We start from the raw sequence: 18,351 nt of genomic DNA, 5'->3' as shown, positions 1-18,351 counted from the left end.
ATTTTAAAGTATTATATAATTTAAAATTTGATATATCGTTTCGAAGATATATCGAAAATTTTCAATTTCATACCATTACCAAGAAAATTTTGTCTCGTTATCTTACCAAAATATTTAATACGATAACTTCGTTAGACCGAAAATTCAATATTTTTTCTCACCCAACGAGGCAAAATACTTTGAACTAAATTGGAAAATTGTTTTCATAGTTTTAAACATAAAGACATATTGTAAAATCCAAGATTTTTGCATAATCGTGATAATATTTTTGTAATTTAATAGTACTAGGGTTTGCGCAATCTTCGGGTATCTATCTCATTAGATAAGATGTAAAATTTGCAAGATTATCTAAAGTTGGGTAGATAATTTTATCGTGTATAATATTTTGAGCTCAATATTTAAGATAATATTGTGCATATATTTTCGAACTTATGAGCAGATAAAGATCCAATATTTGAGATGATATTGAGATATCGAGATAAAGATCAAGCAAAGGATAATATGATCCCCAGATTTCTAATTCAAGGATGTATTTATTGTTTAATTTCGAAATATCCAAGGGATGAAGATTTAAATTCTAAATATTATCCAAGATCACGGATAAAAGATTAAGAATTATCCTTAATTTAAGTTTGATTCGAAAATTTCAAACGAGATGATAATATACGATCAGGTTAGCAGCCTCACCCCTATAAATAGGAGAAGCTCTCATTCATAATTGACACCTCATTTACACATCAAAGTTTCGATTTTTTTCCCTCATATTTTCGAAATTCCTCTCCAAATTCTACACGAGTCATAAAACTCAGTCCAAGTTCAGAAATTCATTTATCTAGCTCGGTTAGACGGAATCCGATCTACACCGTTCAGAATATGCTTCCATATATTTCAAATAACATATCCAAAATTCGATCAATTCCAACGGTTAGTTTTTCTTTTATAGTCTTCGCAAGAAAACTGCTCATATTCTAGGTAAGAACAGCATACCTACGATTTTTCATCCATAAACAAGATAAAAAGACTTCCAAACCCAATCTCCACCGTTCATAATTTATTTGACATAATTTTAAAAGTACTGTAAATGTTTAAGACGGATCCAACGGTTCATTAAGGCGCAAGAAATTTTACAAGGCGGCTGATTTTCTGGTAGATGTGAAGCTGCGTTTTTGAGGTGTCGGTTGCATGATTCTTCTATGCTTTTCGAATTTTTAATGTTTTCTTCCAGGTTTAAGATAATTAGGTTGTTTTAAATGTTTAAATTTTTATTTATGCATTTTGGGTTTTTTTACGTTCGGTCGAGTGCAAATTCTTCTTATACCCCTTGTGGTTATGATTTTTGCATGAGTTGTGTTTTGACACTGTGAGGATTCAACTCGATAGGAGGGAATCTCAACCATGCTATGACCCTTACGCGGTTGGGATGTAACCGCTATATTGGCTCGCCCCCTTAGAGAAGTAAAAATTAGGGACTGATATAAGTAAACCATTGAAAGTAAGGGGAATCTCAGTGTTTGGTCGACGTTATGCATGTAGTTTAAGTCATGTTAAGAAAGGTGTGTGTTTTGAATTTCTTGCATGTTGTTTGATGTGCTCGAACGGCCCCCACTTGCTGAGTATTTCTCAAAATACTCACCCCTTACTGTACATTCTCAGATAAATCAGAAGAATTGTAGTATCCCGATGCCTAATTTGAGTTAATTATTGGATTAATTATATTTCGGTGGGATCGAAAGGACCGAACAAGGTTCGGATCGTCCGAACAGGGTTCGGATCGTCCGAACAGGATTCGGATCGTCCGAGCCAGGTGGCTGGACCCGTGGAAGACATGCAGAGTTCGGATCGTCCGATCAGGGTTCGGATCGTCCGAGACAGGTGTCTGGACACGTAGAAGACATGCAGGGTTCGGATCGTCCGATTTGGGTTCGGAGCGTCCGAAGTGTACCGGATCGGATCTTCCGAAGTGGATCGGATCGTCCGAACATTGGCTATAAATAGAGGCGCGAGGCTTCATTTCTTAGTCGCTAATTCCGAGCGTTCCAGAGTGTTTCAGTCGTTTCTGATAGGTTTCTAGTCTTTTCCCGAGGTTCAGGCACTAGCGGGGAGCTATTGGTTTTGTAGCGGAGCTGTGCTCTAGTTGGGAGCTAGCGGCATCAGTGGGCTGACTGCGGACGCAGGCGTGAGTCTAGGGCTGATTGTTAGGATCTGCTGGTTTGAGGTACGAAAGTACTATCCGAGATATCCTGGTCGAGTATACATTCTTATATGTGTTGCATGATTATTTGGTGCATTGATATATGTCATATGATGCATGCTATTATGTCACGTTTATTACTGCATGTTACATTTCATCTTGAGCCGTATCTCTTTCGAGATAGCCTTTATTGTTGAGCTGTATCTCTTTCGAGATAAGCTATATCTTGTGGGGCCGCTCAGCCCTGTCTTGTGGACGCATGGACACCGAGAGTACACAGTGGCCGACGGGTCCGGAGGGCTTCGGTGATCCGGGACATTTTAGGTCCACGTCTGATCTTGTAGTGGATGCAGTGACCCAGAGGAGTACCGCGCGGCACTATCCACTTGGCGCCTCTAGACTGAGCATATTGAGATCTTTTGTGACTCCTGTTTCTTGACTACCCTGGTATCATATCATAGCATGTGCATTTCATATAGGCTTGTATACTCATGCTTTTGTGCTGGGCGTTCTTATCGCTCACGTCCTCGGTTTTGTTTATCTTGGACACCCTATTCCCTCGGGGCAGGTCTCAGGTTGGATGGCTCAGGAGGTGGAGGAGGAGGACATTGAGTAGCCGGTTGAGTTATTTCTTCAGTACTATCCTATTCGATATGGTTGTACCGCATATTTTTATTCCGAGTTGTTCTGAATATCATTTGGGTTGTATAACTATTGTTTGTTGACTTTTTCCGCCATTATCTCTGATTGTTTTTAGTTAAGTGAATCGCATGCTTAATTCTCGATTAGTAGGTGATTCTGGAACGAGTCACTACAAGAATAAATAGAAAAAGTAGAATCAGACACCAGTTGTTGGGCTGATAGTGGACACATGAAGAATTTTAATTAAGAATATGATCTTGTGAGTTTTTAATTCAAGTTGTAAACGCTGCCGCAGATTTTTATCATTTGCAGAGTTAGTATTGTAAAGACGATTCCATTTTAATGGTATTTATGATATAAAATGGTTTTTTGTTTATATTGTACTACGAGTCTTGTTGTTGAACAATTATGTGATTGTTGAATAACGTCGGTGTTGACTAACCCCGGTCTCGGGCGTGACATTTAAGTAGTTACAGAGCCGCCAAGTTCATAATCCAGTTGGAGAAAATTTTACCCAAAAAAAATCGGCCAGATTTTTTGCAAAGAGTCGATCCAGTCTCCTTCAGAACGACCCAACGAGTAATATTCAAAATTTTGTGAGACATGGTTCGCAAACGCGAAATTCCTTCATCTAGACCTCTAAAATCGCGTTTTTGTCGTTTTAGGAAAGTTTTGTATATCTTATAACTTTCTGAAGGAAATTCCAAATTCGATTCTGTTAGTTGTTCTAAACGCCTCTCGACATATGCTTTAAATCCATATGTTTTTATCTAAACTTTCCATTTTTTAAAAATTTCTCTAAAAATCTCGTTCAACATGTTTCTTGTAGTGCTTATCGAATTTTTATGGAATTGGATTAAGGAAACAATTAGTATTGACATATATTGTTGGGATTATATCTATCTGAGTTAAGTTGACTTGAGCTTCTGACTTAAGATGAAATATTTGATTTGAGGATAATACATTTTTTGTGGAAAAAAAAACTAGTATGTAAAAACCTGATATAAGAGTTATAATAAGTTTTAAATATTCCAATATAGAAGTTGATTTTTGGGCAATAGTTATATGTGTAAACATTAATTTGGGTTCTTAAGAATGATAAGCGTTAACTTTAAATATGTATGATTTTGGAATATCTTGTTTAAAATGAAGTTTGAGGACAATATCTTAATGTTAATAAATTTATATTATTTTGGGATAACTAGCAGATTACGACCTTATATGAATAAAATAAGTTACGAGATGTTGTTTGATCTTGAGGAAAATACAACATAATAAGTTTTGAAATTTGTTACTAAGAATGATTCAAGAAGAAAGACATTCAATAAAAATAGTTTGTGTTGGAGCTCTATAAGATCATTGTCTTGTTGAAAGTAAGATTTTGCACAAGAATTAATTGATGATTAATTTCATTCGTACAAGGTTGAATAAGATTTTATTTTGTGACGACTAAATTATGATTTTTGGGATTTAAATCAATAGGCTATAGATTGATATTGAGTTAAGTTCCAACATTTTATATAAGTTTTAAGTTTGGTAATCGTGATAATTTCAAGATGTAATAAATCATCATCTATTTGCATATATTCAGTGCCGACTTGATTCAAAGCACTTTGGTAGATTTCGACGTCATCATATGAATGAATTGGCTATCTAATAGCAGTGCAATAGCAGATTGACAGAGTAAGAATTTCAAACTCCAAACCGTGAACCAAGAAGAAATCGGGTATCATGGCAATGCCAAGAGACGAAAATTCATTTCCTTCTGCTTCTCAGACTTGGAAAACTATAAAATCGGGCAAAGAAGTTTACCTAGCAATGGTGAATGAAGTGCAGGAAGAAATTGAGTTCAAGCTGGAAGATACCCTAATAATGCGGGAATTCCCGAAAGTTTTTCTGGAAGAATTTTCGGGATAGTCTCGGACCACGAGGCTGAGTTCAAAATCAATGCGGTTCTCGGTGCTGCACCAATTTCAATAGCACCATACCGAATGACGCCAACTAAACTCAAGAGCTAAAAGAACAACTCCAAGAATTGCTAGACAAGAAGCAATTTCAACCGAGTATGTCTCCATAAGGAACTCCAGTAGTGTTTGTGAATAAGAATACAGAAGTATGAGATTGTGTATAGATTATAGAGAACTCAATAAGATCGCAATCGAGGATCAATATCTTCTTCTAATGATAGACGATCTTTTCGATCAACTTAAAGAAGCTAAAATATTTTCCAAGCTCGACCTGAGAATATGGTACTACCAATTGAAGGACATGGCAAAAGATATTCTCAAAAAAGCCTTCCAAAAAAGGTTCAAGCATTATGAGTTCACAATAATCCATTTTGGCTTGACGAACGCACCATCAGCCTTTATGGATCTAATTAACATGGTGTTCAAGTTGTTCATTGAAAAAAAATTTAGCGGTGTTCATCGAGGATATCTTCATTTACTCACCAAGTGAAGAAGACAACAAGAGACATCTCTATCTCACTCTTCATAGGCTAATGGAGAGAGAATTGTATTTCAGTTCAATAAAGGTGAGTTTTGGCTACAGAACGTCACTTTCTTGGGTCACATAATATGTGAGGCATGAGTATTTGCGAATCATAAGAAAGTAGAATCAATAACAGGCTGACCAAGACCAGGTACAATGACAGAAATTCAAAGCTTCTTAGGATTGGCGAGCTATTATCGGAGATTTTTCCAAGATCTTCCCTAAATAGCAATAGAGCTTACAAAACTCACAAAAGAACGCTAACTTCAATTGGAGCAAAGAGTGTGGGAAAAGTTTTGAAACCTAAAAAAGAAACTTTCAACCACAACGGTATTAGTGCTGCCTAATGAAGGCAATGTTTTTTGTTTTCAATAACAGAGTGCGTCAAAGAAAGGTCTAAGATGTATGCTCATGCAAGATTGAAGAGTAATTTCCTTTGCATCAAGGCAATCGAAACTGTATAAGCAAAACTATCCAACATGCGGCCTTGAGCTAGCAAAAGTTGTCTTTGCGTTAAAAATGTGGAGGCAATATCTCTATGGCGTCAAGTGTGAAATTTTCATATATCACCAAAGTCTCGAGTACTTGTTCACCCAAAAAGAACTAAACATAAGGCAAAGACGGTTGATCGAACTACTGAAGGATTATGACTTGACCACGAGTTACCATCCGGGTAAAGCAAACAAGGTGGTCGATGCTCTAAGTCGGAAAAATGGAAGCGAGATCACTTTAGCTTCACTCTCCGCTCGACCATGTCTGCAAGAGAGCGTCAATTTAAATCAGGACCGAGACCTCAAGCTAAAGAAACTTAATGAACACGTCGAAAGCGGGAAGTCTCAAGATCTACAAATTAATGACAAAGGAATCATATGGATGAAAGGACGACTGTGTGTCCGGATAGTGATAACCTTCACCAAGAAATACTGTCAGAAGCACACAAGTCCAAATTCTCAGTCCATTCAGGGAGTACAAAAATGTACCGAGATCTTAAGAGGAATTTTTAACGCCCCGAAAATTTGAGGGTCCACGTGAACCACATGCATATAAATTATTAAATTAATTGTGTATTTCAATTTATTGTTTTAATTGCATAAATTAATTATGTTATGCATATTTACATGTTTAAAATATATTTTTCTATATGGTTGCATTAAAATGTATTTTTAAAAGGTATTCGAGTTGCGATAAAGGAACGGAGACCGAAGGCTGAAAATAGAAAATGATTTTATTAAAATAATTTTTAATTATTTAAAATATGGTTGATGCTTTTTATTATTTTTGAAAATAAGGGGTTTTTAGGTGATTTTATACGTTGGGACGTAAATTTTTATCGGGTTGGTTTTTCAACAAAAACTCGAACGTTTTGGCAACCCGGCTAATAAATTCACAAACTTATGTAAACAAAATTATTTTTAATATTTTAATTAAGCACTAATGGGCCTAATTTACATACTTAATGGGCTTAAGCCTTGTTAGTAGATTAATTAAGTATTTAATGTACAATTTCACCCCATTAATCCCTACAACTACACGCCCCACTTCCCCCAACAAATCAAACTCTCCCTTGCAACAATTCTACACGGCAAACACCTAAATAAAATCAAGGGAAAAAGCATCAAACTCCATCAAGTTTTCAAGGGTTCTTCAAGCCGTCATTTTCTGATTCATCAACGTTTAATCGTGCGTTTAAAACGCAAAGCATGCCATATTCTTTCCTTCAAATATCTATCACATCATAGTATTTTATTTAAGTGAATTTTTGCATGAAAAATAAGTGTGTCATGAATAATTTTGTTTTTATAGTACATGTGAATTTTTTAGGCATGAAATTGTTGCTAAATTATTTTTAACATGATCCTAAGGGGCTGCCATGACTAGGAAAGGGTTAAGGGTGGTTTCAACATGTTTTAAAGAGTCATAAATCACACCAGATATGCTGCACACGTAACACAGAAAAGCTGGAACCAATTCTCACGATTTGGGGTGTCAAGGATTAGTTTATGGGTTAGGTGTTGCATGGCCTAGCTTGGGTCACAGTTGGGTCTCGGTTTGGGTCAAGGGAAGAGTCTTAGCCACGCTAGGACTCGAGACCAGGGGCTGGGGAGGAGTCCTAGCTAGGACTCCACCCGAGAACATCAAGGGGGTCGCGCAGGTACAGCTGCAGCGCAGGGAAGGAAGAGGCTTGGCCGAGGGCTTGGGCCTGGTCTAGACTAGGTCCTTAGGGTCCTAAGAGGGTGCACAAGGGTCTAGGTAGGGGCTGGTACGGCTTGGGTGGCTGCTGGCTCGAGGATAAAGATGTAAACGTGAAGGAAGCAAAGAACTCGCAGCTTGTGTCTTCTGATTCAGGTCCTTTGTGCGCTGGTTTCAGGAGTTGGGTTGGTCTGGGCTGGGGCTGAGTGTGGTCCAGGGCCGGTTAGGGTCATGGTGTTGGCTCGGCTGGAAGAGCCCTAGGCTAGCTAGGAGTCCTAAGATATGCTAGGATACACACGCACAACACATGCAGAGTTTGGGTCAAGTTCCAGCAGTGTTTGAGCGAGCCAGGGCTACGTTCAGGGGCTTGGACTTGGTCAAGAAGGTTACTAGGTGGGTTGGCTCGGGTTTGGCTCGAGGTGGCTCGGGCGTGGCTAGAGTAAATTAGGAGATGGCTCGGCATGTTCAATAATGTGTCAAAAACAAAAATAATAAGACTAAAATTGAATCCATGGGTCCACAAGTGTGGGTCATGACTTAGAAGGGTAGAATAAATAATAAAAATGTTATGTTGAAATTTTGGTACCAAAATAACGAGTTTTGGATTTATCTGAAATTTAATTGCCGCACGAAACATTAATTAAAGAATTAATTGAAAAGCCTAGTTTAAGCTCAAATAGTTATTAAAAGTATAAGTTTTTAATTTGGAAATTTTATATTAAGGTTTGGGTTAATTCGAGTTTTATAACGCAGTAATATGTTTTATTTAAAGAATAATTGAAAAGTTCTCGATTTAAGCTAAATAAAAATATAAGAAAATTCATGTAAGATTGGTAATTATTTGGGACATGTTAGAGTCAATGAAATTAAGAAAATGTCAAAAACATGAAATTTTACGTCTAGGGGTAAAACTGTAATTTTACACCAAAAAATTAGCAAACGTCATGTCAGTGCTCTGAATGCTGATTTATATGCTAATATGATTATTTCAAATGTTTATGAATTTTTTATATGTCAAATTATGATTTTTAAATGTTCATGGATTTTTGTGGTTTAATTATATATGTTGTATGTTTGGTTTAAAAGAAAAACATTATATGCATGTTTAAATTTTATAAAGTGACGAAAATATGAAACATTGAAGGAAATGAAGTAATTGTGACTAATACGATGATATGTTAGAGATATTGTGAGGGTTATGATCTCAGTGGGAGCCCAACGATCGTATTACCTTGGATACGGATATGAATACGGATACGATGATATGTTAATACGTAAGGCCAAGGCTCAATTGATCGGTGAGAGTGTCGCTGGTGTTCCCGTCGCCCAGTACTGTGGTTACATGTAAATAGATCCATCGCCAACATGTATACGAACACGAAAGTCACAATTAACGATCTGAATTCAACGAAAAGGAAAAGAGGAATACGTATATGTTGATGATAATATGTATATGAACATGTTGAGGATGAATATATTGATGATGATATGAATATGAATATGTTTATGAAAAGTTTATGAAAATGTTGTTGTTTAAAGTTTATGCATCATGAAAATGTTTATGGTTAAAGTTTATGCATCTTCATGAAAACGATATTTTAAGTACAATAATTTTCACTGTTGAATGTGGTCTATATATGTATTACTTGTTATCAAGATTATGGTGTGTTGAGTCTTTAGGCTCACTAGGTGTGATTGATGCAGGTAATTATGATAATAATGTTTATGGACGTCTTGATGGTTAATCTGACTGGACTGAAGGTGCATATAACCCGAAGAACGACGCTAGTTTTCCGTACTTGTTATGAATTATAATTTTAAGTGATGTTAAAGATATTTTTACGACGATTTATTTATTAATGATTTTTGAGAGGTTATAATATGAACTATACTTTTCAAGTGTTATTGTTTAGAAAATGTTGGATGATTTTATACTATTTCCTTTGGTTTTCAAATTATAGTTGGTTGTGTTATTTTAAAAATGGTCTCAAGGTAATTTAAATTATATATATGTATATTTTGAATTATGGAGATTAAGGAGAAAAAAAAATTCTAGCACGTTTTAAGAAAACGAATAGCAAACGTTTTAGAATTTTTGGTGGAATGGAATGAAAAGAGACGTTGCAGAATTTGTCTCTAGATGCAAAGTTTGCCAATAGGTCAAAGTAGAGCACCAACAACCGAGAGGATTATTGCAACCTTTGGAGATACTTGAATGGAAATAGGAGCATATCTCCATGGACTTTGTGGTAGGGTTACCAAAGTCAAGGCAAGGTCAGGACGAAATATGGGTAATCGTAAATAGACTTACAAACTCTGCACACTTCCTACCTGTCCGTATGAACTATAATCTGGACAAGTTGGCTACACTGTATATGGACAATATTGTGCGACTTCATGGAATACCACTGAGCATCCTGTCTGACAGAGACACGAGGTTCATTTCACGTTTTTCGAAGTGCTTCCAATAGACAATGGGAACAAAAGTTACTCTTAGTATGGCCTATCACCCTCAAACCGATGGCCAGACCGAGGTAACAATTCCAACACTGGAAGACGTGCTGCGAGCGTGTGCCCTAGAATTCAATAGCAATTGGGGCAATCATCTACCATTGATCGAGTTTGCTTATAATAATAGCTATCACAGCAATATTAGGATGGCTCCATATGAAGCTCTGTGTGAAAGGAAATATCGGTCATCCATATATTGGGATGAAGTGGGAGAAAAACAGTAGTAGAACCCAAGCTCGTACAGATAACAATAGACAAGGTTACATGTTACAGTTGTCCGAGAGAAACTCAAGGCAGCTCAAGATCGATAAAAGAGTTGGGCAGATCTGAAAAGAAGGCCGGTGAATTACAACGTTGGTGAGAAGGCCTATGTAAAAGTCTCGTCTATGAAAGGGGTTGTTCGATTCAGTAAAGCTGGGAAGCTGAACCCCAGTTATGTGGGACCCTTTGAAATTTTGGAAATGTGGGCATACTGGCATACAAATTGGCACTAGAGCAGAACATGTCTATAATTCATAATGTTTTCCACGAGTCCTAACTATGGAAATACATCTCGGATCCAAGCCACGTGTTGGAAGTAGAACTGCTAATGATCGAAGGTAACTTGGGAGAAGAGATGAAGTACGAAGAAATTCCCATCAGAATCGTGGACACCAAGGACCAAGTACTAAGACGACGTATCATTCCTACATCAAGGTGCAATGGTCTAACCACACTGAAAGAGAAGCCACGTGGGAGCTAGAAGAAAGGATGAGAAACCAATACCTATACCTCTTCATAGACCAAGCCGACCCAAGTTTCGAGGACGAAACTTCACATAAGGAGGGAGGGATGTAAAATCCAAGATTTTTGCATAATCATGATAATATTTTGTAATTTAATGGTACTAGGATTTGCACAATCTTCGGGTATCTATCTCATTATATAAGATGTAAGATTTGCAAGATTATCTAAATTTGGGTAGATAATTTTATCGTTTATAATATTTTGAGCTCAAGATTTAAGATAATATTGTGCATATATTTTCGAACTTATGGGTAGATAAAGATCTAAGATTTGAGATGATATTGAGATACCGAGATAAAGATCAAGCAAAAGATAATACGATCCCTAGATTTCGAATTCAAGGATGTATTTATTGTTTAATTTCGAAATATCCAAGGGATGAAGATTTAGATTTCTTAATATTATCCAAGATCACGAACAAAAGATTGAGAATTATCCTAGATTTAAGTTTGATTCGAAAATTTCAAACGAGATGATAATATACGATCATGTTAGTAGCCTCACCCCTATAAATAGGAGAAGCTCTCATTTAGAATTAACACCCCATTTACACATCAAATTTTCGAGTTTTTCCCTCATATTTTTGAAATTCCTCTCCAAATTCTACACGAGTCATAAAAATTATGTCCAAGTTCAGAAATTCATTTCTCTCGCTCGGGTAGCCGGAATCCGATCTCCACCGTTCAGAATATGCTTCCATATTTCCAAATAACATATCCAAAATTCGATCAAATCCAACGGTTAGTTTTGCTTTTATAGCCTTCACAAAAAAACTGCTCATATTCTAGGGGAGAACAATATATCTACGATTTTGATCCATAAACACGATAAAAAGTTTTCCAAACCCAATCTCCACCGTTCATAATTTATTTGACATAATTTTGAAAGTACTGTAAATGTTTAAGCCGGATCCAACAGTTCATTAAGGCGATAGAAATTTTATAAGGCGGCTGATTTTCCTGTAGATGTGATGTTGCGTGTTCGAGGTGTCGGTTGGATGATTCTTCTACGAGTTTCGAATTCTTCATGTTTTCTTCTAGGTTTAAGGTAAGTGTGTTGTTTTAAATGTTTAAATTTTTGGTTTATGCATTTCGTGTGTTTTAAAATTCGATCGAGTGCAAATTCTTCTTCTACCCCTTCTTGTTACAGTTTTTGCATGAGTTATGTTTTGACACTGTGAGGATTCAACTCGATATGGGAGGGAATCTCAACCAAAGTATGACCCTTACGCAGTGGAGATGTAACCGCTATATGGGCTCGCCCCCTTAGAGGATTAAAAATTAAAAACTGATATCAGTAAACCATTGAAAGTACAGAAATCTTAGTGTCTGGTCGACGTTATGCATGTGGTTTAAGTCATGTTAAGAAAGGTGTGTGTTTTGAATTTCTTGCGTTTGAAGTGCTCGAACGGCCCCCACTTGCTGAGTATTTCCTAAAATACTCACCCCTTACTATACATTCCCAGATAAATCAGAAGAAGAAATAGAGAAAGTAGAATCGGACACCAGTTTTTGGGCTGATAGTGGACGCATGAAGAATTTTAATTAAGAATATGTTCTTGTGAGTTTTTAATTCAAGTTGTAAACGCTTCCGTAGATTTTTATCGTTTTCAGAGTGACTATTGTAAAGACGATTATATTTTTATGGTATTTATGATATGAACTGATTTTGGTTTATACTGTATTACGAGGCTTATTGTTGAACAATTATGTGATTGTTGAATAACAGCGGTATCGACTAACATCGGTTTCGATGTATGACACATATAATTTGAATAAATAGAGGGAAGGTACATGCGTGATAAAAATCAAAAATGAAAAAATGTTAAAGTTTAGAATTTTTTATGGGATACTATAATATTTTATTTGCGAAATAGATTTTTCACGTTGATATGTATATAGAAGGTAACTCATCCTAACATAATAAAGATAACTGAACACAAATTTTTAGTAACTAATCAATTGTTTATCAAAATAACTCATAAAATTAGGAAAACAACTCATTCTAATTCTTCTATGCAAATTCAATTTTCACTCGATTGAAACGTTAAATATGTTGAGCTCTGTTAAAGGCAACTGAATTTCGTAATAGAGAGAAAACTCAGTAACCGAACTTCCAGTTGGAAGAAATCTTATTGCGGAAAAAACTAAAAAACTAACTCAATGAATTCAAGTGTTCACCTATTTATACTATACAAAAACGTATTTGTAAAAACGTGTTTCCCTATTTCCATAACTATCTACACTCCCCTTCAAGATTGGTGTAGATTTAGAACACCAATCTTGGACAGCAAATAAGAGTGTTGTTCTCGACTCAAGCCTTTAGTGAAAATATCAGCAAGTTGCTCGGTAGTGTGAATATATTCGGTCTTGATCACACCGTTTTTGATTTTTTCCCTAATTAAATGACAATCAATCTCTATGTGTTTGGTTCGTTCATGATATAGTGGATTCGCTGCAATGTGTAGAGCTGCCTGATTATCACAAAATAAGATTGGTGTGGTGCACAACGTTGCTCCCATATCTGTTAGTAACCCGAGTATCCAAGTCACTTCACACGCGGTGCTTGCCATTGCTCTATACTCCGCTTCAGCTGATGAGCGTGACACTACACTTTATTTCTTAGATTTCCAGGAGATCAAGGAATCTCCCAACTTGATGCAATTGCCTGTAACTGAGCGACGTGTCATCGGACACGCTGCCCAATCAGAATCACAATAGGCATGCAACGAGAAAGTGTTATTAGCCGGCAATAGGATGCCTAAACCAGGTGCAGACTTCAAATAGCGTAACACACGTAGAGCAGCATCCATATGAGACTTCTTTGGCGCATGCATAAATTGACTAAGAAGTTGCACGGCATAGCAAATGTCAGGTCTCGTAATAGTAAGATAGATGAGTCTCCCGACCATTCTTTTGTAAGCATTCGGGTCAGACAGTAGACAATCATCAAGATCAGACACTGAGTTTTGACGATTGAACTCGTCCAGTGCATGACTTGTGAGCTTCTGATGTTGTGCAACAGGAGTGTCGCATGCTCTAGCACCTGTCAAACCAGAATCGGTCACTAATTCTAACACATACTTACGTTGATTTAGATAAATCCCCTCCTTAGACCGAACCACTTCAATGCCAAGGAAATAACGTAAGTGACCGAGGTCCTTAATATGAATATGGGAGTGCAAAAACACTTTGAGATCAGAAATTGCCTGCTCATCACTGCCAGTGACTACAATGTCATCCACATAGACGAGCAATAACGTGACGTGCAAGGAGTCATGCTTAGTAAAAAGAGAATGATCATGCGGTGACTGGACAAAGCCTGCAAGTTTCATAACACTAGCAAATTTAGTATTCCATTGACGTGAAGCCTGTTTAAGGCCATAAAGTGACTTAAGAAGTCTACAAACACGCTGCTCCCCTTGAAGGGAATGACCAGATGGGATCTGCATATACACTTCTTCATCCAAATCACCCTGGAGAAAGGCATTAGTGACATCCATCTGATACAGAGGCCAGTTCTTAGCAGCCGCAATACTAATCAAACATCGGATGGTGACAATCTTAGCAGTGGGAGAGAAGGTATCATGATAGTCTATGCCTTCTTGTTGGGTGTAGCCTTTTGCTACAAGGCGAGCTTTAAAGCGATCAACTGTTCCATCGGGATGTCGCTTGATTTTGTAAACCCACCTACAACCAATGCACCGTTTCCCAATAGGCAACTGCACTAAGTCCCAAGTATGATTCGATTCCAATGCGGCGAGCTCTAAATCCATAGCAGCCTTCCATCTAGGATTCTGGACAGCCTCATGGTAAGAATTAGGTTCTCTGTCAGCAGAAATACAAGCAAGGAAAGACTGATAGGGCCTGGAGAATTTAGTGTAAGTGAGATATTGGGTGAGAGGATATTTCGAAGTGGCCAAATTACTATGAGACAATGTAGGACAAGAGTAGTCTTTTGTCCAGACAGAGGCAGAGAGACACGCAAGGATTGTCTTTGTGGTTGAGAAACTGGAGGAATTTCATGAGGGACAGAGGAAGGAGTTAACGGATCAACAAATTCAAAAGGAGCAGGTGGGACATCTTCAAGGGAATCGGATCTAAGTGAAGATGAAGGAAAAATGGGCAAAGGTGGAGAAGGAGTGGCGAAGGGAAAAATACTTTCGTGGAAGACGACATCTCTTGACACAAAAAATTTCTTAGTACTCAAACTCATGACCTTGTATCCTTTTTGTGTATTGGAATATCCCAAGAACACAAAAGCATTTGCTCGAGCAGAGAATTTGTCCTTAAGGGTCAACGAGGTTGCATAGCACAAACACCCAAAGACACGAAGATGACTAAAGGTTGGAGGTTTATTGAATAACATTTCATATGGTGTCTTGTTGTGCACTAACGGACTAGGAGTGCGATTAATGAGATAACAAGAAGTTAAAACACAATCTCCCCAGAATTTTAAAGGTAATGAAGATTGAAAGCGAAGAGCTCGAGCTATATTGAGTATGTGTCTATGTTTGCGCTCAACAACTCCGTTTTGTTGTGGAGTATAAGGACAAGAGCTTTGATGTATTATGCCTAAGGAATTGAACAGTAGAGTGCAAGCGCTTTTAAAGAAATCACTTGCATTATCAGTGCGGATGATTTTTACAATAGCAGAAAATTGAGTGCGCACCATGCGGAAAAAATTCTGTAGAATCTGTAGTACGTCAACCTTAAAATGCATAAGATAAACCCATGTGGCTTTGGAAAAATCATCTACTATTGTGAGAAAATATCGCTCACCATTATGTGTAGGGGTATGAAAAGGTCCCCAAACATCAACATGGATTAAGGCAAAACAGCAAAGTGAGGTAGATAAGCTCTTAGATGGAAATTGATTTCGAGTTTGCTTAGACATTGGACAAATAGAACAATGAGGGATACTTACAGAACTTGACATAAAAGGCAACATTTTCATCCTAGATAAAGACATGTGTCCCAATCGTTTGTGCCAAATAAAATGATCACTAGACATATCAGCTATAGAATTGATACGGTTAACAGTGCTATTACAAACAGAAGTAGAAAATGGAGTAGAAGACATCATGTTGGAGTTAAATGAGCTGGAGAAGAATCTTGTGTCAAGATGATAAAGACCATTGGATTCTTTACCAATCCCCATTAATCTCCCAGTCTTGAGGTCCTGAAATAGGCAAAAATGAGGATAAAGAGTGACAAAACAATTGTGATCTTTGGTAAATTTGGATATCGAGAGTAGATTGAAGTTGAAATCTGGCATGTGCAAGACATTATGAAGGGTAATGGATTTTGTGAATAAAACAGACCCTATCCTATTGACAGGAGCCTTAGTACCATTTGGCAGCCGCACAGACCTAGGAAAGGTAGCTACAGATTCAGAACCTAGCAACATACACGAATCTCCAACCATATGCTCATTTGCACCACTATCAATTATCCAATGTGATGAAAAACTTGGGGTAGCAGGTATACCTGCCATATTCACAGCTGGTTCTGCCACAGAAGAAGTCTTAAGAGTCCCCAGCATCTTCATGATCTCGGCATACTGAGCAGGGGAGAATACTGAGGCAGTAGCAGGTGTAGGAACATCTTCAGTGCTAGGCAGAGTGGTAGATGCATTTTGTGCTATATCAGTCAAATTAGCATAAGTTTTCTGGTTCTTAGAATAATCCTTGTAAAATCTGCCACTTTGTCCTCCTCTTCTGTTGTTATTGTCTTTGTATAGCTTGTGACCCGGAGGGTATCCAACAAGTTTGTAACAAAAATCTTTTGTGTGTCCATTCAAGTGACAATAATCAAAAGTTAAAATGTCCTTCTTTTGGCTTCCAGGCTTGCCTTGGACAGAAAAGAAAGCTGTTGATGATTCCTCCACAACAGAAAGTGATCTATGGGATTCCTCCTGTGATATGATAGAAAAGGCTTGGCCAACTGAGGGCAGTGGACTCATCATCAAAACTTGACTACGAATATGTGCATAACTGTCGTTGAGTCCCATTAAAAATTGCAGAAGTTTCTGTTGTTGATCATGTGCAAGATATTTCCGTGCCGTGGCACATCCACACGAAGGGAGTATTACCAATGATGAATATTCATCCCATAGTTATTTCATCTTGCAATAGTAACTGGACACAGTGTTGTTGGCTTGCGTTAATTTCCCAATGTCCCGGTGGAGAGAAAAAATTCTAGAACCATTAACCTTATCATATTGATCTTTTAGATCAGACCAAACAGTAGATGCATCAAGCGCATAAACAATTCCACCAAATATTTCTTTGGAAACGGAATTCATAATCCATGAAAACACCAAGGCATTACATCGCTCCCATTGATGAAAAGTTGGATGATCAAGGGAAGGTCTCGGACATGTGCCATCAATAAATCCAATTTTGTTTTTCGCACGCAATGCAATGAGTATTGCTCTACTCCACACTCCGTGATTGTCAATTCCAGATAAATGATCAGTAACGAGACACATACCAGGAGTATCGGATGGGTGAATGTAAAGTGGATCATTGAATCCAACATTGACCGCCATTGAAGCAAACTTCGATCGAAGCTTCCAGAAAAAAAAATTGAAGATGATCGCGTTGAAATCCTCAACCCTGTGCTGGAGCGAAACAACAATTTCAAAATTGAAGACGGATCGATTGCTCTGATACCATGTTAAAGGCAACTGAATTTCATAATAGAGAGAAAACTCAGTAACCGAACTTCCAGTTGGAAGAAATCTTATTGCGGAAAAAACTAAAAAACTAACTCAATGAATTCAAGTGTTCACCTATTTATACTATACAAAAACGTATTTGTAAAAACGTGTTTCCCTATTTCCATAACTATCTACAAGCTCGAACCTTTTTTTTAAAAACCCAAAATTGGGGATGATAGAGCTATTTATTTATTTAAGTCTCTTGAAATCCTTTACAATTATTATTTAAATTACTAACTTGATATAAAGTAGATTTAAAGTTAACTTGAATTTTATCTGTCCACATAAATAAATTAAATAATTTGAAATCACTGGTCAATCAAAACATACCTTAAGTTCATTGATAATAAACCGGCTTTTGACAACAGACGCTGCAGTTTACATGTGGTGTGTGTGAATTCTACAGTCTTGGACCACCTCTACATGTGATGTGTGTGGTCGAATGTACACAAACTTGTAATTTTTTGTGAACTTTATTTCAGCGTCAATTATTTGATTGTTGCATACGCGTGAATTGTTTCTTTATATATTTTGTTTAATTCATACTTTTTTAATTCATACTCACCAATATATTACAAATTCAAGTTCAGTAAACTCTGCGCAAGTTTTATTTTCAATTTATAACATTTGAATAAGGTAAATAGTTGTTTTTTTTATACATATAACGTATTTAGTATTAACACGTATTTAATATTATAATATATTTTTGTTATTTTTATTTTTATTGTATGTACTAGATATTAATATATTTTTAATACTACTTTATGATTTTTATTATTTTACAAGGTTGCTGCTAATCGAGGTCCAGAAGATTCTGT

At 36.9% G+C, this 18,351-nt stretch overlaps 2 protein-coding genes across 2 annotated transcripts; one reads left to right on the top strand and one right to left on the bottom strand.

Annotated features, from left to right (window-relative positions):
- Positions 1 to 5,842: 5,842 nt before the first annotated feature.
- On the top strand, positions 5,843 to 6,343 carry LOC140839224 (uncharacterized). Its single transcript, XM_073205862.1, has one exon. It carries the CDS (start codon positions 5,843 to 5,845, stop codon positions 6,341 to 6,343), a length of 501 nt encoding a protein of 166 aa, XP_073061963.1.
- Positions 6,344 to 16,927: 10,584 nt separating this feature from the next.
- LOC140839223 (uncharacterized) lies at positions 16,928 to 17,362 on the bottom strand. Its single transcript, XM_073205861.1, has one exon. It carries the CDS (start codon positions 17,360 to 17,362, stop codon positions 16,928 to 16,930), a length of 435 nt encoding a protein of 144 aa, XP_073061962.1.
- Positions 17,363 to 18,351: the final 989 nt, after the last annotated feature.

The sequence above is a fragment of the Primulina eburnea genome, chromosome 8 (genome assembly GCF_022965805.1).
Source record: "Primulina eburnea isolate SZY01 chromosome 8, ASM2296580v1, whole genome shotgun sequence".
Lineage (NCBI taxonomy): Eukaryota > Viridiplantae > Streptophyta > Magnoliopsida > Lamiales > Gesneriaceae > Primulina > Primulina eburnea.
This window is presented reverse-complemented; position numbering and strand designations above follow the sequence as displayed.

Bases quoted from the DNA above. Each gene is read 5' to 3' on its own strand.
- LOC140839224 (XM_073205862.1), top strand. From the start codon at position 5,843: ATGTGGAGGCAATATCTCTATGGCGTCAAGTGTGAAATTTTCATATAT.
- LOC140839223 (XM_073205861.1), bottom strand. From the start codon at position 17,362: ATGGCGGTCAATGTTGGATTCAATGATCCACTTTACATTCACCCATCC.